Source organism: Helobdella robusta (genome assembly GCF_000326865.2).
Source record: "Helobdella robusta unplaced genomic scaffold HELROscaffold_11, whole genome shotgun sequence".
In the NCBI taxonomy this organism is placed as follows: Eukaryota; Metazoa; Annelida; class Clitellata; order Rhynchobdellida; family Glossiphoniidae; genus Helobdella; species Helobdella robusta.
Window position 1 is genome coordinate 887,143 of NW_008703617.1, and position 27,563 is coordinate 914,705.

General features: G+C 33.2%; 5 protein-coding genes across 5 annotated transcripts in view; 2 read left to right on the forward strand and 3 right to left on the reverse strand.

Moving 5' to 3' along the window:
- Positions 1 to 2,779: 2,779 nt before the first annotated feature.
- Positions 2,780 to 3,815, forward strand: HELRODRAFT_72124 (hypothetical protein; the record flags this gene model as incomplete). Its single annotated transcript, XM_009012655.1, has 4 exons — positions 2,780 to 2,895; positions 3,107 to 3,247; positions 3,327 to 3,411; positions 3,582 to 3,815. Coding segments are annotated over 4 exons (576 nt in total), but the record flags the coding sequence as incomplete, so codon positions are not given.
- A 4,342-nt stretch (positions 3,816 to 8,157) lies between these two features.
- Positions 8,158 to 8,631, forward strand: HELRODRAFT_72493 (hypothetical protein; the record flags this gene model as incomplete). The annotated part of the gene is made up of 2 exons (XM_009012656.1): positions 8,158 to 8,235; positions 8,410 to 8,631. Coding segments are annotated over 2 exons (300 nt in total), but the record flags the coding sequence as incomplete, so codon positions are not given.
- Positions 8,632 to 11,481: 2,850 nt separating this feature from the next.
- On the reverse strand, positions 11,482 to 16,562 carry HELRODRAFT_167144 (hypothetical protein; the record flags this gene model as incomplete). Its single annotated transcript, XM_009012657.1, has 9 exons — positions 11,482 to 11,766; positions 11,926 to 12,099; positions 12,173 to 12,358; positions 12,960 to 13,059; positions 13,175 to 13,273; position 13,678; positions 13,786 to 13,966; positions 14,060 to 14,225; positions 16,465 to 16,562. The coding sequence occupies 9 exons, from the start codon at positions 16,560 to 16,562 to the stop codon at positions 11,482 to 11,484; spliced, it is 1,290 nt and encodes a 429-aa protein (XP_009010905.1).
- Positions 16,563 to 19,338: 2,776 nt separating this feature from the next.
- On the reverse strand, positions 19,339 to 23,179 carry HELRODRAFT_72526 (hypothetical protein; the record flags this gene model as incomplete). Its single annotated transcript, XM_009012658.1, has 3 exons — positions 19,339 to 19,462; positions 22,212 to 22,479; positions 22,786 to 23,179. Coding segments are annotated over 3 exons (786 nt in total), but the record flags the coding sequence as incomplete, so codon positions are not given.
- A 950-nt stretch (positions 23,180 to 24,129) lies between these two features.
- HELRODRAFT_167146 (hypothetical protein) overlaps positions 24,130 to 27,563 on the reverse strand; it is a gene marked incomplete at both ends in the record, with an annotated part of 9,983 nt that continues 6,549 nt past the window's right edge. Inside the window, 10 exons of the mRNA XM_009012659.1 lie at positions 24,130 to 24,209; positions 24,910 to 24,948; positions 25,273 to 25,341; positions 25,490 to 25,513; positions 25,638 to 25,697; positions 26,154 to 26,219; positions 26,391 to 26,453; positions 26,586 to 26,630; positions 26,788 to 27,045; positions 27,416 to 27,553. Coding sequence (XP_009010907.1) covers positions 24,130 to 24,209; positions 24,910 to 24,948; positions 25,273 to 25,341; positions 25,490 to 25,513; positions 25,638 to 25,697; positions 26,154 to 26,219; positions 26,391 to 26,453; positions 26,586 to 26,630; positions 26,788 to 27,045; positions 27,416 to 27,553 — 842 coding nt within the window. The remainder of the gene's footprint in view (positions 24,210 to 24,909; positions 24,949 to 25,272; positions 25,342 to 25,489; positions 25,514 to 25,637; positions 25,698 to 26,153; positions 26,220 to 26,390; positions 26,454 to 26,585; positions 26,631 to 26,787; positions 27,046 to 27,415; positions 27,554 to 27,563) is intronic.

Sequence of the window (27,563 nt, forward strand, 5' to 3'; positions counted from 1 at the left end):
CATATTTTCAAGCGACCTTCCCAAGCTAACTTTCTTCACAATGTCTACCATTCCTGAAAAGTTGTCGTTGTTTTGTTGTTGTCGTTGTTTTTGTTGTTGTTGTTGTTGTAATTGATGTAGTTTGTGTTGTTGTTAATGTATAACAATAACAATGATGATAATATTTAATACCTGGAAATTTATTAACTCTAATATGTTGTTGTTGTTGTTGCTGTTGTTGATGTTGTCGTTCTTGAACACCATTACTATTTAGATTGTAATGATGATCATGATGAAGAGGAGGAAGAAAACGACGTTGATGCTGCTTCTGTGGCTGCTGGTTTTGTGGCTGCAGCTGCAGCTGGTGGTGGTGTTGATAGTGATCGAGGACTGACCCTTCATGGAAGTGCACGGCGTTCCAATACACGTCACACGGTTCACCATCGTTACGACCGTACGGAAACTAATCATGATGATGATGATGATGACCAAGATGGGGATGATTATGATCAAGGTGGGGAGGATTATGATCAAGATGGGGATGATTATGATCAAGGTGGGGATAATTATGATCAAGATGGGGATGATTATGATCAAGATGGTGATAATGGTGGTGATGATGACAATGATGATGACCTTTGAAGATGGAGATGATGATGATCAAAATGATAATGACCATGAAACTAATCATGATGATGACCAAGATGGGGATGATGATGAGGATGATCCAGATGATGATGATAATGATAATGATGACAGTGATGATGACCTTTGAACTAACCTCAAGCCAGCCCAGAGCATCTACACACATTTTGACCACTTCATAATTTGAGCGAGCTTTCGATGTGTCAATGCTTATTGGCAGTCTTTCGTGTAGGTTGTTGTTGTTATTGATGTTGTTGTTGTTGTTGATGATGTTGTGGATGTTGGTGTTGTTGTTGATGTTGTTGTTGCTTTTGTTGTTGATGTTGTTGATGCTTTTGTTGTTGTTTTTTGATTTTGAAAAGCCATTGAACTCAAATAAAAAATTTGGATTTGAAGAACGAATTGTTAAGTCAGGATTATTATCGTTGTTGTTGTTGTTGCTGTTGTTGTTGCTGTTGTTGTTGCTGTTGTTGTTGTTGTTGATGTTTTTATACTTGTTATAATACTTACTATTGTAACTGCTCCGTCTCACGCCAAAGTTAAAAGCATCCATTCTAGAAATCTGTCCTAAACTTAAATTTTAGAAGTCAAACTCATTAAATTGAACTCATTAAATTGAAACTATCAATTATATACTGACAATAACCTTTATACAAACTCATTATTGCCATTTGTTAATCATTAATGGCAATTAAATTAACTTTTTAAACTATGGAAGTGGTCTTTTTGCGGATCCAATCAAAAATTATTTGACTCCTAGCACCGGACTCTTACATAATCGTGCATTATTTAGATGTTGCTATAGCATTGCTTTTCATCCTTTGTACCTAAAATTATTATTGTTATTGTTATTATTGTAATTATTATTATTGTTTTATTATGATTATTATTGTTATTATTATTATTTTTATTGTTATTGTTAACGTGATTACTGGCTAAAGCTCATTCATAATTAACGGCACGTCATTCCGTGGCCTTCATTATCAATCATTCATTTCTCTACATTTTTTTATTGTTGTTGTTGTTGATGTTGTTGCTGCTGTTGTTGATGTTGTTGTTGTTGTTGTTGTTGTTGTTGATGTTATTGTTATATCAGTCATAAATACGCGCCGAGGAATTAATTAATTAATAAATAGACATTTTCATGTACCATTTTTTTTGCCATTCTAAATCAACCCATTGGAAACAAATTTCCTAATTATTATTCAATCAATATTATATTAAATCTGGAATCTGTCCAGTATTGTTTGATAATAATAATAATGATGATGATGATGACGATGATAATAATTATATTGTTATTGTTTTTATTATCATTGATCATTTTTATTTGTCTTCTGTTACATGTCAGAGATTTATTTTTATTAAAAGTATAGTTTAATTAAAAGGTTAAAGGTCATATACACTCATCCATAGTTCAGAGGAATGAACCACACAAACTGCATATATGAATACAGGCGGGAATCAATTCGTCGCATTCGAACCTGGATGCTACACTTCATTACCAGGCGAGCTTGACCATTAGACCATTACGGCGCATACGCATACACAAACGGTTAAACGAACTGTCTTTTTCATTAAATTGTGACTGTAACATAAATTTATCAATTCAATTTTTGAACTTTTGTCTATGAAATATACGGCAATTCTAACTTGCATTTCCATGGTCATGCATTATTTTTAATCAAAATTGAAGACATTTAAAAGTGGACTTATTTTTATTATCATAAATTCATTCAGTGTTTACTTTAAGAAACCAAATTAAACATGGCTAAATCAGTATTAATTTCATTTTTATTCGTGATGTTTTTGTTAATTTTCAAAAACAGGTCAGGAGCAGACGATAACACAGATGAGAACCCGTATACAACCACAGATCCTAAAAAACGGGAGCCGTCTCCATGTGAAAGTTGGCTTTTTTTAGTTTATCATTCTTTTTCTTTATTTTTTAATTTTTTTTTTCGAGTTTTAATTTTAAATTTTTTCCACGTTTAATTTTATTGGTTTAATTATGTTTAAAGACCATACTTTGTTATACTAACACTTACATCAGGTCTATTACTAATAAATACTACTAAACTAAAAAATACTAAATAAATATACAAGTCAAAAATTTTATAGCTTTTAAACTTATACATATTTTTAATTTTAAGTTTGCAAGTTTTTTGCCACCGAATTGAAAAGTCGTCTAGATGAATCGGCAAGATCAAAGGAGATCATTGAAACAGGACATGGCTTAGACAGGAAGAAGAAATTCAAATATTTGACTTCGTAAGTTTTTACTTATTAAATGTTTTATAACCTTCAATAGTTTTTTCTAGAATTGCCAGCTTAATCTAAATTAAACTAAATTTTTCATGACCTCAATTTTTAACATCCTAACTAACCAAACAAACTATAATTTAAATAAATAAGGAAGGAAAACAAGGAATATATATTTAAATAAATAACATTTACTTTTCAACTCTGCCTAACTCAACAGAGAGTTAAGATTGACAGAAGCCTTACACGAGCCCCACATATGTGAGAAGATCCTGGAGTACAACGTACATGCCGAGAGAGAAGGAAGTCTGAGATATGCGAAGGGAATGAGCGAAACAATGCAGACGTTGCATGGCTTAGTGTTGGTAGTATTTTCACTTTTCAGTATTTTTTTTCTACGGTGTGATTTTTTTAGTATTTTGTCTAAATTGATTACTTAGCAACAAAGGTGTCAAGGTGGAGCTGGGAATTCCATATGAATTGTGGGATAAGCCATCAGCTGAGGTCTCCAAAATGCACAGAGCTGTTAGTTTTTTTTTTAACTTTTCTCTCTCTCTCTCTCTCTCTTTCTCCCTCTCTTTCTTTTTTTTTCTCTATTTCTAGCTGTATCTTTCCTTCTCTTTTTCTTTTATTTTTTCACAGTAATTTTAGTATCTATATAAAAATATTTTGTAAAACTTTTATTTTTTTTTTAGTGTTTCACATTTGCAGAGGAGTACGAGGAGAGAATAGAAGAATGGTACTATAATTATCAGGTCGATAAGAACCTTCTTAAATACCTATGCTCTGATCATTACCTAAAAGACAAGGATCAAAGTATGTGTCTGTCTGTCTGTCTGTTTGTCTGCCGGTCTGTCTGTTTGTCTGCTTGCCTATCTGTTTGTTTGTTAATGTATTTGATGATTTTATTCAATTTTTTACAATTTTAATTTGATTTTTTTTATTTTTCTTATTAAATTTCCAAACGACCACACAAAATGAAGAATGCCTAGATGAGGTCTTCAGGCCAAAAGGTGATCAGGGTGATAATGAGAAACAGCAAAGAATAAATAAAAATAAAAGTAAACCCATTTTTTAATTTGATTGTTCTTTATTTTTTTTCATTTTTTCAGAAAAATGAATTATTAATTATTATTATTATTATTATTATTATTATTATTATTATTATTATTATTATTATTATTAGACAACTACTAAACTAAATGAATCATCATAATACATAATTTTTAAAATTTACAGAAAAGAGTAAAGACACCTCGGAAAAAACAAATAAAATGAAATCCATTGATCCAACAATAGCAAACACAGTAGAATCAAATTCAGCCAAGAATAAAATTAATAACAAAAATAATAATAATAATAATGATGATGGTGAGATTAATAATAGTACTAAAACTGACCAAACTACATCTTCTATACTAACCACAACAACAAAAGCACATTCTAGTGAGGATTTATGAAAAAATGACGCTAACAATGTAAAAGATGTAGATATATATCTTTATTGTATGTTACTTTTACGATGATTTGGATAGTTTTTCTACTCATTTTTAATCATTATCTTCTTCATCATAGACATCTGTCATTATTATTGTAACAGTTTCAATTCAGTCACTCATTCAGTCATTCGCTCATTCACTCATGCACTCATTCAATCGTGCACTCATTCAATCGTGCACTCATTCAATCGTGCACTCATTCAATCGTGCACTCATTCATTCGTGCACTCATTCATTCATGCTCTCATTCATTCACGTACCTCATTCATTCACATATGTCTGTTTTTGTAATTAAAATTTATCTAGCACATCATGTTTACATCTGGACATACACAGACCAACGTATTTAAAATTATTTCATTGTAATCTTCGAAGTTGTACTAAAGTATATGTGTGTGTGTGTAATTTATATTCATCTATCTTTTTAAATGTTTTTTTATGTATATTTGAAACGTATTTATATTTTATTAGAGATATTTTGTGTTAATGAATTTTTATTTAAATAAACTATTTCCAACATTAGCAAATTTGTACTATATATATATATTCAATTCAATTCAATTTATTCAGCAAAAAAAAGCATGAAGACACTGAAGCTCAAATGAGCTTGTACATGTACATATACAATATACAAACATGGCATATTTCTCAGCGACCGTAATAAGCCTTTCTTAACTTTCGCACGTGTTTTTATTGAAGCAGTATCCATTATAACATGCAGAAGTAATGTATACTTATAATGTACACTTTAACCTCTAATAATAAATCAACAAGGAGTGGACTTATTCAAAAAACAAATATATATATATATATATATATATATATATATATATATATATATATATATATATATATACAATAAATATGTTTAAACCAGTAGTTGAGTTTGAATTTAAGAAACTAAAAGGCCAAATTTGGCCGCAGTCAAAATTTTCCAATAAGAAACGGTAACTAAAAGAAAACTTTCTTATCAAGTGTCTTTGATCAGTTTAAAAACTTTGAAATATTTTTAAATATTTCAATTTTCAACAAATTTAATTATAATTTAATTAAATTATCATAAAATCTATCTAAGATAACCACAAAAATGTCTTCTTCGAGCAATCGAAGACGCACTAACTTTCGGCAGAACTCAGCTGCAGAAGATCAGGCTCTCAGTCAAGTTGCCAAAGAGGTTAGTGGTAAAGTTATACAAAGCGCCGAATTACTAATCGTCATTATTTATAATTAGGAAGACTTGAACAACACGCAGTTTTTTTTTATGTTTACTAAAGTTTAGTAATTAGTTTGAGAAGTATAATACTGTCACTTTCATTTCATTTATAAAAAAAACTTTTTCTACAATTTTTATGTTACTTTTTATTTCATTATTTTATCTATTTATTTATTTGTCAAAAGGCAGAAGATAGATTAGCTGCTAAGAGAGCGGCCAGGGCAGAGGCCAGAGCAATCAGGGTTAGGGAGATGGAGAGACAACAAATTGAGGTACATCTCTATTCATACATTACAATCATTACATAGTACATGTATGTATGTATGATTGATTGGTTGGTTGGTTGTTGGTTGGTTGGTTGGTTAATTGATTGATTCATTACATAGCATGCTTAAAACTTTGTACTGAAGATGATAATGATGATATGGGGATGATAGTGATGAATATATGATGATAAAATTAAATTAAAATGTTGTTCATTGTGATAATGATGGTGATGATTATCTTTTGTTTATTTATTTTTTTTATAATAGGAACAGGAAAAAGAAAGAAATAAAAGTCACCAAGAATCGAAAAAAGATTATAGCTATGTATGTATTTATATATATGATGATGGTAACAATGATGATGATGATGATGATGATGATGATGATGATGATGATAATTATAATATAATATGACTCAATAATTATGGATAATTATAATATTAATTATTGTTTTTACAGTTTTCAGGTCAAAGATACAACTCGAGTCGTCATGGAAGTGGGGAGGGTACTGAAGATTTGAAGGTTTGTTGATTGGTGGGATTGGCTGGCTGGCTGATTGATTCATTCATTTACTCATTCACTCATTTATTCACTCACTCATTCATTCATTCATTCACTCATTCATTCATTCATTCATCTAGAAAGAGCTGGCTGACATACAAGAAAAGTTTGTCAAAACAATGTCCCACAATGCCCAGTTGGATAATGAGAAACAGACACTTCAGTACAGGTACACACACACGCACACACACACACTCGCACGCACACACGCACATACACACGCACACACGCACAGAGTTGAGTTATTAATGGATGACACTGAAGAGATGAAGGAAGGTTTGATTGAAGTAAAGAGGCAACTGAAAGAGAAAACCAGGGCAAGTTATGATGATGATGATGCTGGTGGTGATGATGACGATGATGGTGGGGGTGATGATGATGATGGTGGTATGCGATCATTATCAGGATTTTGAGCACAAGAAAAAGGATTGTGAAACATTGGAAGCAGAGGCGTCAAAGTTAAAAAAACTTTTAGAGCAGAGAGATATACTAATAAAGGTGAGGGTAATGATGATGATGATGAAGACGACGATGATGATGATCATGATGGTGGTGATGACGACGACGACGATGATGCTGATAACATCACTGTGTTAGCTTAGTTATTTAGGCTATTATCATCGTCGTTTTCATTATCATCATCATCTTCGTCATCATCATCGTCGTCGTCATCATCATCCTTCTCAGGAGCATGGCTTCATATTCGTATCTGACGAGGTAGACAACAGCGTCGATGATGACAGCAGCAGCAGCAGTTGCAGCAGCAGTGGTAGTAGCGACGATGACGACGACGGTAGTAGTAATGATGATAATGAAGGTGATGCCAGTAATCATGGGAAGAAGAAGAAGAAGGTTCAGAAGTTTGCATTGGTTTCACAGAAGGCCCTCGACCTACTCGATACTCACTCCGGGACTCTAGGTTTTGATAGTGATGATTGTGAGGACGACGACGACGATGATGATGATGATGAGGATTGTGGTGGTTATGAATGCGTGGGGTGATGACGATGACGATGATGATTATGGTGGTTATGATTGTGATAATGATGATGATGGCTATGATGATGATGAGGATTATGGTGGTTATGATTGCGATAACGATGATGATGACGATGATGATTACGATGATACTGATAATGATCTTCCTTAGATGAGAGGTTACTGAAGTTGGATGAGGAGAAAAAGTCCATGGAAGCTATGGTAACTAATGATAATTATTAATTATCATTTTAATTAATTATTATTAATATTATTATTATAATTGTTATTATTATTGTTATTATTGTTGTTATTATTGTTGTTGTTGTTTGCAGATAAAAAAACTGAGAAGAGAAGTGGAGAACTTGAAATCAGCAGCAGCAGCAGTAGCGACTGCAACAGCCACATCATCGCCGTCGTCGTCATCATCGAGATTCGGTGGTATCGACAATCGAAATCACCACCGCAGCCCCACCCCCGGTCGGTTCTCATCGTCATCAGCTGCAAATAATAATAATAATAATAATGCTTCGTCCGCCATGATGGAAAATGGCGGAAGTGATGGTAGATCTATTGATAGTAGTAGCCTAGTACAAGGTTCTTTTTTTAATCATTTTGCTCTTTCTTTCTAGTTCATTCATTCATTCAGACATTCATTCATTTAGATATTAATTCATTTATTTTTTCGTCCATTCATTCAGACATTCATTCATCAATTCAATCATTTATTCATTCATTTATTCATTCTAATGAAGACCTGACGAGACAGTTGAATGACGCCAAGTTGCAACTGAAAATCAACACTCAAGACATGTCGACTTTGGAGGGAAAAGTTATTATTATTATTATTATTGTTTATTATTATTTGTATTTTTATTCATTATTATTTATTATTATTATTATTGTTATTTGTATTATTATTGTTGCAACAATAATCTATAATGACTTGCTATCTATCTATACATCCAACCAACCAACCGATTAATGACCACCACCCGACTTTCAGATAATTCGATTGGAAAGCCAAGTGAAGCGCTACAAAAATCAAGTCGAGAACGCCGAGAAGACGGAAGAGGAGCTAAAAATAGAAAAGCGAAAGTGCCAGCAGAAGCTGAGAGAGCTGGAGCTAGCTAAGAATGACCTGGAGATGGAGAACACTCGACTGCAAAAAAAGCTAGAGAAAGCTAACAAATATGGGAGTGGCAGTAGTAGTCGATCTAATTTTTAGCGATGATGATGACGATGATGATGATGATGATGTGGTAGTGGCTATGATGATGATAACGTGGTGGTGGTGATGATGATGACGTGGTTATGTTTTTATGATGTCCAGTTGGATCGTTCGACGGGCTGATTCGTCGATTGTTTGATTGACTGAATGAATGAATAAATGAATGAGGAATGATGGATTGATTGAATGAGTGAATGAATGAATGATTGATTGAATGAATGAATGAAGAATGATTGAATGAATGATTGAATGAATGATTGAATGAATGAATGAATGAATGAATGAATGAATGAATGAATGAATAGCTGTGTGATTGATATTTTAGGCCAAATTATGAAATTGTAAATTATTTTCATTGCAGTATTTTAGTATTTCACGTACGCGTGTACATTGTGATCTCAGCTTTTTTTTACTTCTCATTTTTCAAAGAAAGTTTTCTACAGTATTACATGCTAGTATTACTAATCTATTGATTGACTGAAGGATTGATTGGAGGATTGATTGAAGGATTGATTGAAGGATTGATTGATGGATTGATTGAGTGAGTGAGTGAGTGAGTGAGTGAGTGAGTGAGTGAGTGAGTGAGTGAGTGAGTGAGTGAGTGAGTGAGTGAGTGAGTGAGTGAGTGAGTGAGTGAGTGGTTAATCAATCAATCAATTAATCAATCAATCAATCAAATGTTTGAACTCATCTTCCTACTAACTAATCTTTTTTACATACATATAATTTATTCATTCGTTTATACTCGCTTCTTAGATCATAATATCTAATACACTAACACACACACACACACATATATATATATATATATATGTATGTGTGTGTGTGTGTATGTGTGTGTATTTATTTGTTTGTAATGGTTAGTATTGTTATTATTGTTGTTGTTTTTTATTATTCTTATTGTTAATGGTTTCAGATTTGTACCATAGATATTATTGCTTTGTTTCGTTTATCTTCCTCTTAAATTTTACTCGCTATGTTTGTGTGGTATACATATCAATACATAATAATGATAATAATAATGATAATAATAATTATAATAATGATAATAATAATAAAGATTATTATTATTTTTATTCAGTTTATAATTTTATGGTAGATTTTGAAATGAAAAATTTTTTTGTGTAGTAAAAGGAATTGAAATATGTCATTTGTATCGGGTCAGGTTCCGTATTTCTTCTTTGCCATCATCATCATCATCTTTTTTGTGGTGGTAGTAGTAGTAGTAGTAGTGGTAGTAGTAGTAGTGGTAGCAGAAGTAGCTGTAGTTACGTCCTCCTAAGTAATTTCAGCAACCAGCGGGCCACGAATCCAACTGTTTCTGGACCGTTCTTCACAACTTCGCCATCTATGTTCTTGCAGGCTGGATGAATGAATGGATGAATGCGTGAATGAATGAATGAATGCGTAAATGAATGTGTGAATGAATGAACGAACGAATGAATGGTAAATGAACGAACGAGTGAATTAATGAATGAACGTTTAAATAAAACTATAAATGAACGAGTAAATGAATGAATTAACGATTGAATGGGTGAATGAATTCAATGAATGAATGAGTGAATTTTCACCTTTATATCCAACCAAATGGGTTGTTAGAATGTAGTAGTAGTAAAAGGCAAACATCGTTCCTAATAATATAAGACCCAAAATTGTGAACAGTTTTACGCAGAATAACTGAATGAATGAATGCATGAATGAATGGATAAATGAATGAATGGATAGATGGATGAATGAGTGATTTATGATTTATAAGTTTATTAAATTTTTCATTTATTCACCAGTCTTTTGTATCATTCATTCGATCGTTTAATAGTATTTTAAAATTGTTATCACTATAATTTATTATTAATCCTTATTATTATTATGAATTATTATTATTATGAATTGTTATTATGAATTATTATTATAATGAATTATTATTATTAAAGAACTCTATTGGGAATAAAGAGCAGCGATGAAAGTTGCTAACAAGAAAGGCGAAATAAAGAAAGATATTAGGCGAGGCTGTGTAGTGTATTCTCTCCAGAACTCTACAATCTCTACAGTGAGATAGATCATCATGAGAAAGATAGAAGATCTACATGGAATATCCAATCCATTGGAGGCGTGAATATAACCAATGTAAGATATGCTGATGATGCAGCTCCTACAGTCCGGTCATGAAACGAGGACATTACTACGGATAATCCGACGTAGGGCTGTTGAAGTTTTTTAGTCACATCATGCGGAAGAAAAGAATGGAAAATCTAACAACTACTGGAAAGATTGCAGGGGAAAGAGATCGCGGTAGACAACAACGAACAACAACCGTGAAGTCCTTGTGTCACTTGTTGAATATCATCGCATTTCAACTCCTACAAAGTGTTAAAGATCGGGTTTTGTGGAGGTCGATGGTTGCCAATTTCCTGATAGGATAAGGCACGAGAAAGAAGAAGATTATTATTATTATTTTATTATTATTATTTATTATTATTTTATTATTATTTTTATTATTCATAAATATTAGTCACTAACGGCTGTTGAATCGTTAATTATAGGCATAGTTATATAACACAGAGGCAAGCGTTTTAGTGTTTATATATATATATATATATATATATATATATATATATATATATATATATATTATTTCATAAAATTATAAGTAAAATAATTATCTTATTATTCTTATTATTAATTAATGTTATTGTTATTATTATTGTTGTTTATTTATTGGACTCATATAGATGAGAAAAACACTCAAGAAAAACAACTGAACGAAAATGATTAAAAATTATGATTCTTTATTATTATTATCATTATTATTATTATTTATTATCATTATTATTTTTGTTATCGTTATGATCAGAAGAATGATTTATCATCATCTAAATATAAATTCAGATCGCTTAAAATCTTATTATTATAGTATATTTTCGAAATGTTATTATTATTATAACAAATTTTATTATTATTAATGTTGTTATTTTCCTTATTCTTGTTATTTTTATTATTGTGGTTGTTGTTGTTGGTTTCTTTGTTTATGTTTTGAATGATATTTATAGCTTCATCTGGGTATTCCAAGTTCCCAATTATTATGTCAATCTCGCTTCTGATTGGTTTGAGGGGCGGAGCTAATTTGATTGACAGCTGTTGAAAAATATTAAAATATAAGATCATGTTACTACTACTGCTATTATTATTATTATTACTACCTCCATTATTACTAAACTTAATAGTTAAAATCTGAAAAAAAGTTTAAAAATAGTGACACGATCAACAGCCAATCACCTTTAAGCTATAGCGGACCTCGATCAATTCTGCAATTTTATTGGTCGTTGGTGTGGCGTTAGAAGGGATCGGAATTTGATCTCGCCAGAAGCCCCAGGCGTCGGTTAAAATAGTGCTCTTGCATTTAGTGGAGAGTTTCTTACGTTCGGAAATTTGATTATCTGGGCAGCGATGACTTTTATAGAGGATGTGCTGTAATTATTATCGTTATTATTATTATAATTATTATAATTATGCATTATGTCGTCGTCATCATCATCATCACCTGAACGAGCGTGACCTTGTTTTCGACGACCTTGACCCTACCCCCGTTGAAAATGTCGGCGTGAACTTCTATGGACTCGCCCGGGAAAAACCCAGTCTTTTTTACTTTCCACTTTCCTCTGACGTCACTGAGTGTCAGCAGGCCAAATATTTGGTTTTGCCTATTCGTGATCTTTTCAATCGGAAGCTGCGTTTTTGGTGATGGTAGTAGTAGTGTGGGGAAGGGGTGATGATGATGATGACAAGATACACACAGAGAGAGAGAGAGAAAGAGAGAGGGAGAATCATAGATATGAAATTTTTACAAACAAACGAAACATATACATTGTGCATATAATTAGAGAGGAAGAAGAAGAGATAGAAAAATATATAGAATAAAAGAAAAAAGAAAAACAAAAGAGAGAGAGAGAAAGAGAGACAGGCGGTAAACCAAAATGGATTAAAAACTTTCATTCAATGAGGATTTAACACGAGTGAAAATAAATGACTCAATTGAGAATGCGAAATCTTTCAACATGGGCGTTATCCCCCGTCGAAGAATTCAATAGCAATAATAATAATAATAATAATAATAGTTATTATTATTATTAATTATTATTGTTATTATTTTCCTTGTAACGCATGATCGAGTCTGATATTTTTAAACTTTACCAGTTAACAAAGACCTGACGCATAATATTTTAGCAAAAATAATTAATAATAATAATAATAATAATAGTAATAATAATAATAATAATAATAATGGCAATAACAAGAATAATAATAACAATTCATCATCGATTACTCACCAGGGCTTTCTCGCTGAACATCACTTCATTCTTAATAATAAACTCCTTCCAGTGTTTCATCACCACCAAATCGTCGGCATCATTACCATCATCGTTATGCCTATTTTTGGAAGATTGGCTATTCCCGCCAGTTCTATTTTTAGTAGCTGTGGGTTTTCCAGGTCGGGATATTATTAGAACGGCCTGCGACCTGTATTTAACGAATCCGTATTTACCGGAAATGGTGTGTGGGAGGTTTTCCGGAAGTTGGATTGAAAATGGGAAGGATTGCAATCCAGCCGGGAAAATGTGAGATGAGGAAAATGATGAGGACGCTGTTGTAGTTGTTGATGATGATGTTGGTGGTGAGGAAGAAATCTGGGGTTGAGTTAGTTGAGTTTGAAGAAGATTGGCTCTTTTCCTCGAATCTACGAGAAATTATTTAAAATAAATTGATTTTTCAATCAATCAAAAACAAGCCAGATAAACAATCAATAAACCGACTAATCAACCAACCAACCGACCAACCGACCGACCGACCAACCAACCCAACGACCGACCGACCGACCGACCAACCAACCAACCATTACTGAATAAATTTAATCTTTGGTTCAAATATTCTTCGCTGTCAAAAAATTCTTCATCGTATGAGAATGTCTGTTCTTTGTTTTTTGATAATTTTTTATCTAGGGCCTTCTTCCATAGAACTATAGCTATTCCTTTGAAGTTTATGTCCAACCCTGTTTGTGTGTATGTGCGTGTGTGTGTTTGTACGTGCGTGAGTGTGTGTGTTTGTGTTATCGTCATCTCTATCGACAAAGCCATCGTCACGGCCATCACAACTAACTTTCCACAGCAACTTCCTCGTCATTCCGGAATGTCACGTGACCGGCCAGCTTTTTCCCGCCACACATAACGCCATCTTCCCTCAGGTATGAAATCTCGAAATTTCGAATTTTCAAATTTGTGTCGGATTGGCCTTGGCCAGTAACTACCGCCCTATTCTGTCTCATCACATCATTTTTCGTCTGGCCGATCGAATTTATTTTGATTTGGCTACTAGACAGACCAGTCGCAAAGTTATTTATAATGCTACTAAACTTGCCCTTTGTACTTCTGACCCGATTATCAGTACTAGTGACCTGATTATCAGTACTTCTGACCTTTGCATTAGTACTCGTGCACTGGTCATAAGTACTGGTAGATTTACTTGAAGTAGTATTTAGAGTTGAAGTGATATGGTTGTTTTCGTTAGGAGTTTGGTTGTTGGTGTTTTTGTATCGCATCCTGTTGTTGTTGTTGATGTTGTTGTTGTTGATGTTGTTGTTGATGTTGTTGTTGTTGAAGTTGTTGTTGTTGATGTTGTTGTTGATGTTGTTGTTGTTGTTGATGTTGTTGTTGATATTGTTGTTGTTTTCTTTTCAAAATATTTCTAAAGGAAACATTTCACGCGCTTAAAACATTGCCTCAAAAGAGCTTAATTAGAATAATTTAAATGGAGTCGTAGATCATAGTATAATTCATCATAATTATATAATAATATTATTATTATTTAATTGTTATTATTTTAATTATTACTCTCAATTAAACAGAAAAAATTGGTGAAAACTCACTTTTCGTGTTATTTATTTAATAAATAAATTAATTAATTGATTGACCTATTAGTTAAATTATCATAAATTATGGTTATAACTATATTTATTTATTTATTTATTTATTTACTTGTTTATTTGTTACGAAAAATAATTTATTTCGATTAACTACAAATAGAATTATGATTAAAGAATGCATTTACCGATTAGAGGGATTTGTTGTTCAAAACGAAAATTTCGAAAAGACACTAGCACGAAGGCGACAGTCAAGTTATAAATGACACAAAGGGAGAGAAAGAGTGAGAGAGAGAGAAAGAGTGGAGAAAGAAGAAAGATAGAAAAAGAGAGTAGAGAAAGAAGAGAGAAAGAGAGAGAGAGAGAGAGAGAGAGAGAGAGAGATTGGTGGTAAGAGAACCATAGCTAGACAATAGCATCATATGAAAAATTGCGCAAAGCAAGAAAATTTATGTTCCTTATTAATGCTAATATTATTATCAACACATACATACATACATACATACATACATACATACATACATACATACATACATACATACATACATACATACATACATACATACTTACATACATACATACATACATACATACATACATACATACATACATACATACATACATACATACATACATACATACATACATACATACATACATACATGCATGCATACATACATACATACATACATACATACATACATACATACATACATACATACATTCATTCATTCATACATACATACATTCATTCATACATACATACATACATACATTCATTCATACATACATACATTCATTCATTCATTCATTCATTCATTCATATATACATACATACATACATACACACATACATACATACATACAAACATACATACATACATAGAGACAGACAGACAGTAGACAAACAAACATATAAACATAACTATAATGACGATGTTTTATTAAAAACTATTGCAATAGTAATAAAAATAATTATCGTCGTAATATCATTTTTTAATGCTGTTTATCTCATTCGTGGCATTGATAGTTTTGAAGATGCGTTTGAACTGGGGTTCGGCGTGTTAGCGTCTACAATAGTTTTGGTCACCTTCTACCTCTTTTTCTCTTTCATCTTTTTTTCTCTTTCATCTTTTTTCTTTCGAAAATTACAGTCAATTATTATCCTACATAATTAATTACAAAGTATAACCCAGTATAATAATAATAATAATTATTAATTATTATTAATTATTATTTTAATAATTATTCCAAAGAAACCTTCTTAAATTCAGTAGGAACTGAACAACCGATGGCCAACAAAACTGCCAACTGAAAAGACGACACCATGTAAGCAAGCTTGCAAGAAGAATCTCCTTTTTCCAATAATAATAATAATAATAATAATAATAATAATAATAATAATAATAATAATAATAACAATAACAATAATAACAATAATAACAATTATAACAATAGACATAATTAGTAAATTATATCAAGTTACAAAAAATTAATTCAATGCTTCTATCGTGACTGTTGTCTAGTTCAATTCCTACGTTCAACTCAGTGGATATTTTGTGATAAGACGGTAGTACAAGTATTAATTATAGTAGTTGTAGTAGTGGTGGCAGTATTAATAGTAGTAGTAGTAGTAGTAGTAGTAGGTAGTAGGTAGTAGTAGTAGTGGTAGTAGTAGTAGTAGTAGTAGTAGTAGTAGTAGTAGTAGTAGTAGTAGTAGTAGTAGTAGTAACAAACACACACAAACACACACCTTCATGTACAGTAACAGCGTTACTAGCCACTCAGAAGCTCTCAACAGAGCCACCAAGTTTGTTTAACGCCTTACAAGTCACACTGTAGAAACCGCTGTTAAGGAAATAAACAATTTTCTCGAAAGTCTTGTGAAAAATTTCGTGGTTCGAGTTATACGAGTTAACCAGCCAATCCCATCTCGAGGCTGGAGGTTTTGAAATTGAGTGGCAGGAGATGTTCCGAGTTCCGAGTTCTTTTTTGTCCAATTTAACCTGGCGGACATTCTCCAAGCGGTTGTTAGGCGAATGTGTATTTTATAAATCTACTTGATCATTCTCCTTAAAGCAAACGTCAAAGTCTGGATAATGTTTTAAATAATATTTTAAAAAGTGTTTACTTCTAAATTAGTGAATTTTCATTGTTACAGCTGATTAATAATAGTCAGTCAAGCGTGAAGTTAGCTACTGGCAGACCATTCTTTGAAGGCTGTCTAGCAAAAAGTTCATACACCAACACGTACACAAAAACACAAGATACAATCTCTCTCTCTCTTTCTTTCTCTTCTATCTTTCCTTCTCAAAATCAAAAATTAAGCACAATCAAAATAAAAGGCAGCCGACCGTTAATTTGATATCCGTAGGTAGATGAAATATGTTTCCCATTAAACCCAAGCGGGTTTTTTTGCTTTGTAAAATCTTCATACATAGTTAAGTATAAATGCTATTGAATGTATAACAACAATAATAAATGGGAGTGAGAATAAGAGAGAGAGAGAGAAAGAGAGAGAGAGAGAAAGAGAGAGAGAGAAAGAGAGAGAAAGAGAGAGAGAGAGAGAGAGAGAGAGAAATAGAGAAAATTGACCATAAGAGTGATTTCATAACAATTTCCATAATTATTGTAATTACAAATAATTTAATATTATTATTATTATAACATAATTTATTTTTTTAAATAATTAACTTAGCCATTTTTAATGAAATTTGATCTTTGTTTTATTTAAAGTTAAGTTTTAGTTTGTTTATTTGCTAACTGATTGTTCGTTTACACCCGTTTATTCATATTTTTTGGTATTTTCTATCGTGACGTCATTTTAATATGAGAATTTTTTTAATTCTTACAAAAAGACAGAGATTGAAGTCGTAGACATTTTATTGCTTGATCAAAATTCTAATGGGCGATTTCAACGTCATAATATCTTAATTATAACAATTATAATTATTGTCAGAATAAATAAATAATTATATATATATAATAATTTTTAATGTTTTTCGGTTAAATTAAATTTATTTTCAGACAAATTTCATCAGTGACCAGAAGGATTGGACGCTATTTTTCAGCATCTCAGCCACATAACGCTGTATACATACCTCGCCATTCTCGTCAACTTGACAAAAATGCATAAAATGAATGATAATATTTCAAATTATAAATGTTAATTATGGTTACTATAATAATAGATTATAATTATAAATGTAATTATTATAATTATAAATTATAAAATTTTATTACGAATGTAATTACATACCGATGTTAAGTTTCCGTAGAAGCGCTTGCATCCTTCCATTCATTCCGTCGAGATTATTATCGTCGTCGTCATCATCTTCATCACCACCGGAAATAACTCCTATTCCATCATCATCACCACCATCTTCGCCATCATCACCATCATTATCATCATCATCATCATCCTCGTAATCGTCATCAGGAGCGGCAATTGTTGTTAGTTGCTGTTGAGCTCCGAGCCACAGTTTTGGAAGTTTACTGTAGGCGGTGTCGTCAGTTGATGATCCTAAAAAAAATGTTGAGAAAAAATATTTTTAAAAATTATATAGCGCTATTTGATAGCACTTATTATTATTGCTCTGTATTTTATATACTGAAATAATCATCCTCATCATCTTCATCATGTCTTACTTACCAAAAAACATTTTGTCATCGCCATGGAAACCGACTTTAGATGCATCATCATTACCAACCAGAGAAGAAACACCGTAATCACCATCAACTACGTCATCTTCAGTGACGTCATAATTATTATCTTCGTCGTCATTATATGTCGCTACGGTTACTGATGGCTTTATAACTGCGTGTCGATGAAATGAAAATGATGAGGACGATGATGGCAACGACGAAGATGATGAGAAGACGGAAGATGTCAAAGATGATATTGAATAACAATACAATTATTTTTTAAATTCAACAAATTAATATGACAAACAAAGATTGTTGTATCGCTAACTTGGTTTAATCAGGCCTGTCCCGTAAAAATATGGTCCTAATGATTTAGGACCTACCGTTCCAGGGCCCATATTACCAAATCCAAAGCCTCCTTGACCAAATTTAGTAGAAACGAACTTGCCTGGCCCGCGTTTGTATGGGAATGAACCAGCATTTCGCTTACCTAAGAGACCTAATTTATATAGGTCAACTTTATTTGTATTGAAACCAACATCATAAGATGGTAATTTCAAAGGAGCGTAATTTCCTGGACCGTATCTACCTAATCCAAAATTTTTCAAATTGAATTTGCCGCCTCCAAGAACATTTGGTCCGGTTTGAATTGGTCCGAAGTTATCAGATTCATACTTATTAGGATTTAGTTTGCCGAAAAATTTCATACCAAATTTATCTGCTCCCAAGCTTTCTGACTTGTATTGGTTAACGAATGATTTACCAAGACCAAAATAATCTGAGCCAAATTTTTTATGACTGTACTGATTCATGCCCAGTTCATTCCCACCAAAATGACTTCCGCCAAACTTTCCCGGGCTGAATGGTTTTGTTACATGCGGTTTAAAGGAAAACTTTTTAAAAGGTTGGTGTTTTCCTGGTACGAACTGATTGTACCAGCTGGAAGGAAACTTGCTCATTGATGGGCCTTGTTGGACTGATCCATGATTCTTTGATTCAATCGGTACCGGACCAAATCTATTAATTCCAAAATTATTCAAACCTTGTCCATATTTTTCTTTGTGAAAAGGACCGGGACTGAGTTTGCCATGGCCAAATTTAGCAGGACCGTAAAATATGTGTTTTCCTGGATCAAAATTATTTGGGAGGAACTGACCTTGACCAAACTTACTTGGGCCGAATTGGCTTGGGCCGTATTGTCCAGGGCCTAAATTACCAGGGCCATACGGTTTCAAACCAACGTTGTTCATATACTTGTATGAAGGATATTTCCTTCGTGAGTACTGGTTGACGTCACCAATGTTTGGTTTCGCTTGCTTCTGGTGATTCTTGGACATAAGAAACTTCAAATAATCGCTGAAGTCTAACTTGGGTGTTGTTTGTCTGGCAACCCGAACTTTTTTTGTATAATATTTTGGTCCAAGTCTTTTGAAATAATCATTCGCATCAAATACCAAAGATGAATCTCCACTCACATCCAATCCCAACCCGTAACCACGGCCAACTTGATCGGCACCAAACATGTTTTTATTAAATTTATTTGGTCCAGATTGCTGCAGGTTAAAATATTTTCCGTAGCCAGGAAGTAATTTGTAAGTACCAAATGGCGGATAGCCTCCTTTCAATCCAAATCTTGGCTTACGTCCGCCGTTACCAAACTCTGGTAGAGGACCAAAACCGGATGAGTACCAATTTTTGCCCGGCCCTCCAACTCCGAAACCCAAATTAACGTCGTCAAATTTTACCGGGTACCTCGGGAAGGAAAGTTTTTGTGATTTGGCACTTTTGGCGAGTTTAAAGGAAGGATTTTTATCTGTGAATGTATCAGGTATCTAATTTTGGCGAGTTATAAAAAATTGAGCTGCCGTTATAATTTAAAAAAAAATTAAATTAATTTACTCATAAGAAACGTGTTAATCATTTAGAAACAATTTCAAATCTTATGAAAAAATGAAACTCTTACATGGGCAGACTTTCCTGCCGTTTCCAGAACCACCAGCTCCGTTCACTACAATCAATTAAAAATACTCATAAAGATAATTCAGTCACTTAATAAATAAAATTAATTCACTGAAAGATTTAAAATTTTTTAGAGATTATTTAGAAAAAATAAAAGTAGCAAACCTAGGACTATGCGACCATCTTGGTCGTGGAAGTGGTCTCCATGCAGTCTCAAATGCAACGTAGTCTTAGGAGATTCTATAGAAAATATGAATGAATTATTGAGTATTCAAGAATTAAATACAAATTATAGGGTATTGGCGTCATGATGAAGCTTGAAGTCATATGTTATCACAGTAACCGGTTTCGAAAACAGAGTGATTCTCGCAGATCGATTGCATATTATGAAGATTGAAGAGAGCAGTCGATTATAGGTAGTAAAATGTCGATCTTCATTACTACGTACTTTTGAAGTAATTTTGATTGAAGCCGTCATCATCGTCGTTGTAGCCGAACTTATCGCCATACAAATTAAAATTCGGCCCGTTGTTAACACCATTCACATCTCTCCTAAATCTTTTTTGTGTTTTTTTAGAATCCGGAAATCCGTATTTCCAAGGTCCTAGAACTCCGCCATTCGGAAGCAGACCGAATTTACCGAAATTTTTATCGAAACCGACTTTATTCAAAGATGGCTGGTTGAAATTCCGACCAAACGGGTAAGCGGTTACGACTTTTCTGTTTGGAAATCCTGATCCGAATGTATTCTGTCCGCTATTTCCAGTTTTGAAGAGTGGGTTGTGATCTGGGGGAGGCGATCGAAATAAAAAAAATCGATTTGCTAAATTTTATATAATAAATATTATTTTAATAAATGTTCGTTTAGGTTAGTAGTTGATAAATAACAAACACAAATTAGGTAATTTAAAAAGTAAAATTAAGAGAAAATAGTTAAAAAAGTCAAATAGACGTCACTAACATATACAAACGTCCGAATCCTTTTGTCCGTTATCTCCTGGCGAAGAGACTTAAAATTATAGAATAATTATATTTTATTATAACATATAAAAAGATTATAATTACAGATGTGTGTGCGTGTGTACGTGCGTGTGCATGAATTAACCACAATTCTACACAACGAACCAGAGAAAACATCGTCGTCGTCATCATTATGCCAGTGGTCTCCGTGCTTGTTGAGGATCAAGAATTTGTTTTTGTACGGGTCTTGTGTTTAAATTTAATTCGATTCATTTGTTATTATTTAATATTATTATTATAATAATTATTATATATAATAATAATTATTATTGTTATAAATATTGTGCAAATTTGAAGGTTAAATCGCTAATTTTTTTATTTGAATATTGAAAAGCGTTAAAATAGAAAGTCCATTAGTTATTTTATTTGCTTGGCTTGAACAAAATTTGAAAAAGTTGGTTTATTTCTATAGACAACAAAAAATGTTCAGTTCAAATTATAATAACTTTTAAAAATGCCATTTCCAAAATTATCATTTCCTCTATCTCTATCTTCATCCTCATCGTTGTTGTCGTCGTCATCACCATCATCATCTTTGCCACCATCAGTTTGGTCGTCGTCTTCTTCGTCGTCATCATTATCACCACTTGTTCCATCATCGTCATCATTATCACCACTCATTCCATCATCACTATCAACATCACCGCTTATTCCATCATCATTATCGTTATCAGCTGATCCAAAATTGTTTTTATTGTTTCCAGGTTTGTACAACCAGGGGCCAAATTTATTGGGACCAAACAATCCAGGGCCGAAATGACTGGGTCCAATCAATCCGGGGCCGAACTTGTTGTTATGGGGACCAAAGTTGGAGCTGGTACCATCATGATCTGCGCAGTCATGCTGCTTGTTGGCATCAAATTTTTTATTGAATAATTTGTTTCCCAGATAATCCCTCATTTTTGGAAAGCCGTGCAGGAAAGGTCCGAAATATTTTGGACCGTTACTACCACCATCATCATCATCGTTATGGTTATTATTGTTATAATTATTGTCATCGTTACCTACCGTGTCGATGAAGACCGGTGTCTGTTTACCGAACAATCCAAATTTATTGGGGCCGTACATACCAGATCCATACTTCCCAGTACCATACATTCCAGGACCATACATTCCAGGACCATACATCCCAGGACCATAAATCCCAGGACCATACTTTCCAGGACCATACATCCCAGATCCATACTTCCCTGGACCATACCTTCCAGGACCATACTTCCAAGGCTTATACTCTGCAGGGCCATATTTCCAGGGACCAAAATCTTTAGGGCCAGTCTTATACGGCTTGACTTTTTTAGGACCAAAATCGCCTAAACCCAACAAATCAAAATCATCACCGCCTTCAAATTTTAAATTAGTGTTGACGTGATGAGAGCAGTCGGGATGGTTGCTGCCACCAGCTCTTTTGTCTGCGCGTGGATATTTACTTTGCAGATAATCATTTATTTTTGGAAAGCCGTATCTAAATGGGCCATAATATTTTGGACCTCGATTTGAAAAATCTACATTGTCATCATTGTCACCATTATCATTATTATTGTCATCATCATCGTCGTCGTCGTCATTATCGTTGTAATCAAAAAGGACGGATTTTTTGTTATCATCACCAAAGCCACCGGGACCAAACTTGTTGGAGCCAAACAATCCCGGGCCGAACATTCCAGGGCCATATTTATTGGGACCAAACATGTTGGGAGTGCCGTAATATTTTGGGCCAAAATTAGAAATACCGTCGTTATCATCGTTGTTGTAAATTACATATTCATAAGGAGCATGTTTCTTTTTAATCTTATTGACATCACCTGGGCCAAACTTGTTAAAACCAAATAACCCTGGACCATATCGTCCAGGTCCAAACTTTTCAGTACCAAACATGCCCGGGCCAAACATGTTAGGGCCGTTGTTGTGTTCAGAGTTTGGATGATGAACACCGTGAACAGGGCAGATAAGCTGTTTGTCGTTAATAGAATGTTTGTTGCGAATCAGTACATCTCGGAGGTAGCCCTTCATCTTTGAGAACCCGTACCTGGGCCGACCCGCGCCAACCGCACCACGTTTGTAAGCGTCTATTTTAGAACTGTCATTTTCATTATCATCGTGATCACCCGTGTCAACACTCCCTGATATTTTTTTACCGTTGCTTGAAGGACCGTAGTAGCCAGAGCCAAATTTGTTAGGACCGAATCCAAAAGTTCCCGGACCCACACCGTGAGGGCCGCCTGAATCAGTGTCAAAATAGTTATGGTAGTTATTTTTGTCAACAGTAAATTTTACCTGCGGGCTGGCGTAGTCAACATTTATACGATGTTTATCGGCGTCATAATTTTTAGGGACGAATCTTTTGTATCTTATAATTTTTGGCAAATTATCCTGCTTGTTCGATGGACCGAACTTGAAATGGCCATCATAGTTGAATAACGTTTGGTCAGTGTTCTTATCGCTGGGCCCGAAATAACCAGGCCAGATTTTTTTGCCATTGGGACCAAAGCCACTGTGCCCATTGTTATCATTGGATCCAAAGTGGACGTGTGGGTTGCCGTGGTCTGCGTAAATGTGAGGTTGATTTTTGGAAGAATTATCATCATTATCGTCATCGTTGTCATTCTCATTACTACTATCATAATTATTATCATTACTATTATCAGTATCACCACTATCGTTATCATAAAGACCAAAGTGACCAGAGCCCCGTGGTCCATAGGGCCCCTGTGGTTCATAGGGCCCCTGTCGCCGATAGGGTCCAAAATGTTTCGGACCGAAGTAATCATTATCCCCTTGTTTATGCGTCTTCTTTGGCATGTAACCTTATAGTGAAGAATGGAAAAAATGCATTTTTTTAAAGATTGAATGACTAGAAAGATGTGTAATATTGGTAAAGCTGTTTAATCAAGTTTGTATCAAAATTAATTCAAAACAGTTGAAAGTGAAAGCTGAAGTTGGTTGAATTCATTGAAGGTAGGTTATAAACCATATATTATATCTCCATTTTGGCCGTGGTAGTGGTCTCCGTGTCTCTTTGGATGTCGGTAGTCTGGCTGACCTGAAAAATATCAATAAAAATTATTTAATGGTCATTCTTTCATCCCTTTATTCGTTCGTTCATTTGTTTGTTCATTCATTTATTTTTCCATCATTTCATTCAGTCACTCAATTTTTTTATTTATCTTAATAACCGTATTCGTTATTAGTAATTGGCTTTCAACTTTTTAATTTGTCTGAAGTTTCTCCTACTTCAAACGCTACTAATTAATTTTCTAAACTTGGCCATTCATTCATTCATCTATTCATTCATTCACCCACTCACTCATCTGTTCAATCCTTAGTTTATTCATTCAATCTTCCACTCATTCATTCATTCATTCATTCATTCATTCATTCATTCATTCATTCATTCATTCATTCATTCATTCATTCATTCATTCATTCATTCATTCTGTCATTCCGTCAGTCATTCCTTCATTCATTCATTATCGGTGACGTTATACCCCGTCATAAAAAAAAACATTCCTAATAATCTAGCCAAACTCTGAACCGCACATACACAAAACTCATACATATAAAACAATACACGCAAGCAACTTTTATTACTACCGCTACAACTACATCTACTATAATTATAACTATAATTTAATTCATAATTTACATCATTATGAGTTTCTTTAATTAGTTATAATTATTTAAACTATTTAATTTTTTATTATTAATCATAATCGGTTCTCAAATCATACAGCGACATTGACCTCCAATCATGATCCCGCGGCCAGGTTTGTCGTTGAAATCTGTGAGAAGATAATTATATTATTTATTATCATCTTCATAATTTTATAATTATATTATCCATGACCATCGTCATCATCATCTTCTTCTTCCTTATCATCGTCATCATCATCTTCTTCCTCATCATCGTCATCATTATGTTACAAAACATAAAAGTCACATGAACATGCCACAAAACAAACACGTAAGACCGTATCAACATTCTAAATGTGTTCTCTTCCGGTAGGACACAGCTCTTTATATTATAATTATTAAATTATAATTATTATTTATTGTTGTTATTATTATAGTTATAATTAAATCATATAATTTATTTTCGTTTTAACCGTCTCCTAAACCGTCGCCGTTCGTCATAGTAGGAGAGTTTTGGTGACTAGTGGGTCTCAATCTTGTAACTTTGTGAATGAATGAATGAATGAATGAATGAATGAATGAATGAATGAGTGAATGAATGAATGAACAAATGAGGAGTGAAATAATGAATTAATGATTGAACGAATGATCAGGTTGTAATGTACGGTGATGATATTTAAATATTCATACCGTGTCTCTTGAACGGATGTACAACTGTAGTGAAAAATTTTTTTTTGTTTAATTCACTCATTCATTCATTTATTAATTTATTTTTTCATTCAATCATTCGTTCATTCATCCATTCATTCACCCATTCATTCATCCATTCATTCCTTACATTCGCAGATATCTCTCAGGTCTTTCTTATTCTTCCCAACAGGTTTTGCTGGTTTTGGTGCTGATTACGATGAATGAATTAGTGCGTGAATGAATGAATGAACGAACGAATGAATGAACGAATGGATAAAAAAATGAATGAACTAATAGACAACTGAATTATGGATGAACGGATGAATGAAAAACGAATTATATATTTAAAACAACTGGATGCAACAGTTCACCTCGGTACACTTTATCTGTAATTGAAAGTTAAAAATGTTTAAAAATTGATATTCACTCAATCATTTTTTCGATTATTCATTTGTTCAATCATTCATTCATTTAATAAATAAATCAATCAATCAATCGGTGATGGAAAGAACGAGTAAAAGCACGAACGAATGAATGAATATGAAAATGCTTACCTGGAATAAAATGGTGTCCTCCGTTATTATCGTCACTATCTACGTCTTCTGTTACGAGTGAATGAATGAATGAATGAATGAATAAAGTGATAAAATGAATGAATGAATACTTTTATGTCGGTGCTTATGCTTGCATGGTTTTTTAACTTTCGGCACCATGATCGGTTTTTCTTTTTCTAAAATTTGTCATAAAATTTTATCAACAATGAATAAATTGTTATCACTCCTCATCGAGTCATTTGTTCATTCATTCATTCATTCATTCATTCATTCATTCATTCATTCATTCATTCATTCATTCATTCATTCATTCATTCGTTCGTTCGTTCATTCATTCATTCATCTACCTTTTCCTCTCAAGATTACATCCAGGTCTTGCTCGTAATGGTTTCTTTCAGTTTCGTCATAAACTGTTGAGTAAAAAAATCATCACCATCATCATCATCACCATCATCATCATCACCACCACCATCATCTTCATCATCATTATCATCACCACCACCATCATCATCATCATCTTCATCATCATCACCAGCACAAACTTTTTGTTCCATATAGTAACCATTCCTTTTCGTCTACAAGAATAGCTAATGGAAAAATATGATTATCATTATGATTATTAATATTATTATCATCATCATCTTCCGTCATTACTACTACTGCCACTACTACTACAACAACTACTACTACTACTTCTACTATTACAAAACTATTACTATAACCGTCATAATTGCATGAAAATACCTGTAATCTTTTCATAAGACTCCAGTGCAAAGACCTCCACCTTCACAATATCATACCTCCGGAAAATCCCACTTAACCCCTTTATAATCAGGTAATTCCCGACTAGGCTATTTTCGTCCAGGCATTTGAAACTTCTGGTATTTCCGGGCGGAAAATCCTGTCTATTTTTAGCACAGAGTTTGTACAAAAATGGCGGGGATTTCGATGAGTATGGCGCCTTTGACACGAATATGTCAAAATTTCTTAGAGATTTTATGCCTGTGATAGAGTAGTTATTTTGTTCTTTTTTGGTTTCATTCATTCAATCATTCACTCTTTCATTCTATCAATCATTCATTCATTCATTTACTCGTTTGTTCGTTTACTCATTCACTAATTCATCCTCATAACTGATAGGTCTCACCCAGCGAGAAACAGTAACTTCGATAAAAGTTAACTGATGATTCATTCATTCATTCATTCATTCATTCATTTACACATTCATTCGTTCATTTACACATTCATTCATTCATTTACACATTCACTCACACATTCATTCATTCTTTCAGCGCATTCATCATTCATGCATCTGCTAATAAATAATTCATCCATTCATTCACTAATCAACTCATTCAGTCAATCCACTAACTGTTAGATCTCAGGCCACTTGTTAGGCGGACTTCGGTTACGGTTAGCTGGCGGTTGAACTTAATCTGCCAAACCTCATTGATCAACTTAATGCTGGATATGCACTCACTGTTGTAACCTCTTGTCGTTTTCCTATTATCTATTTGGCG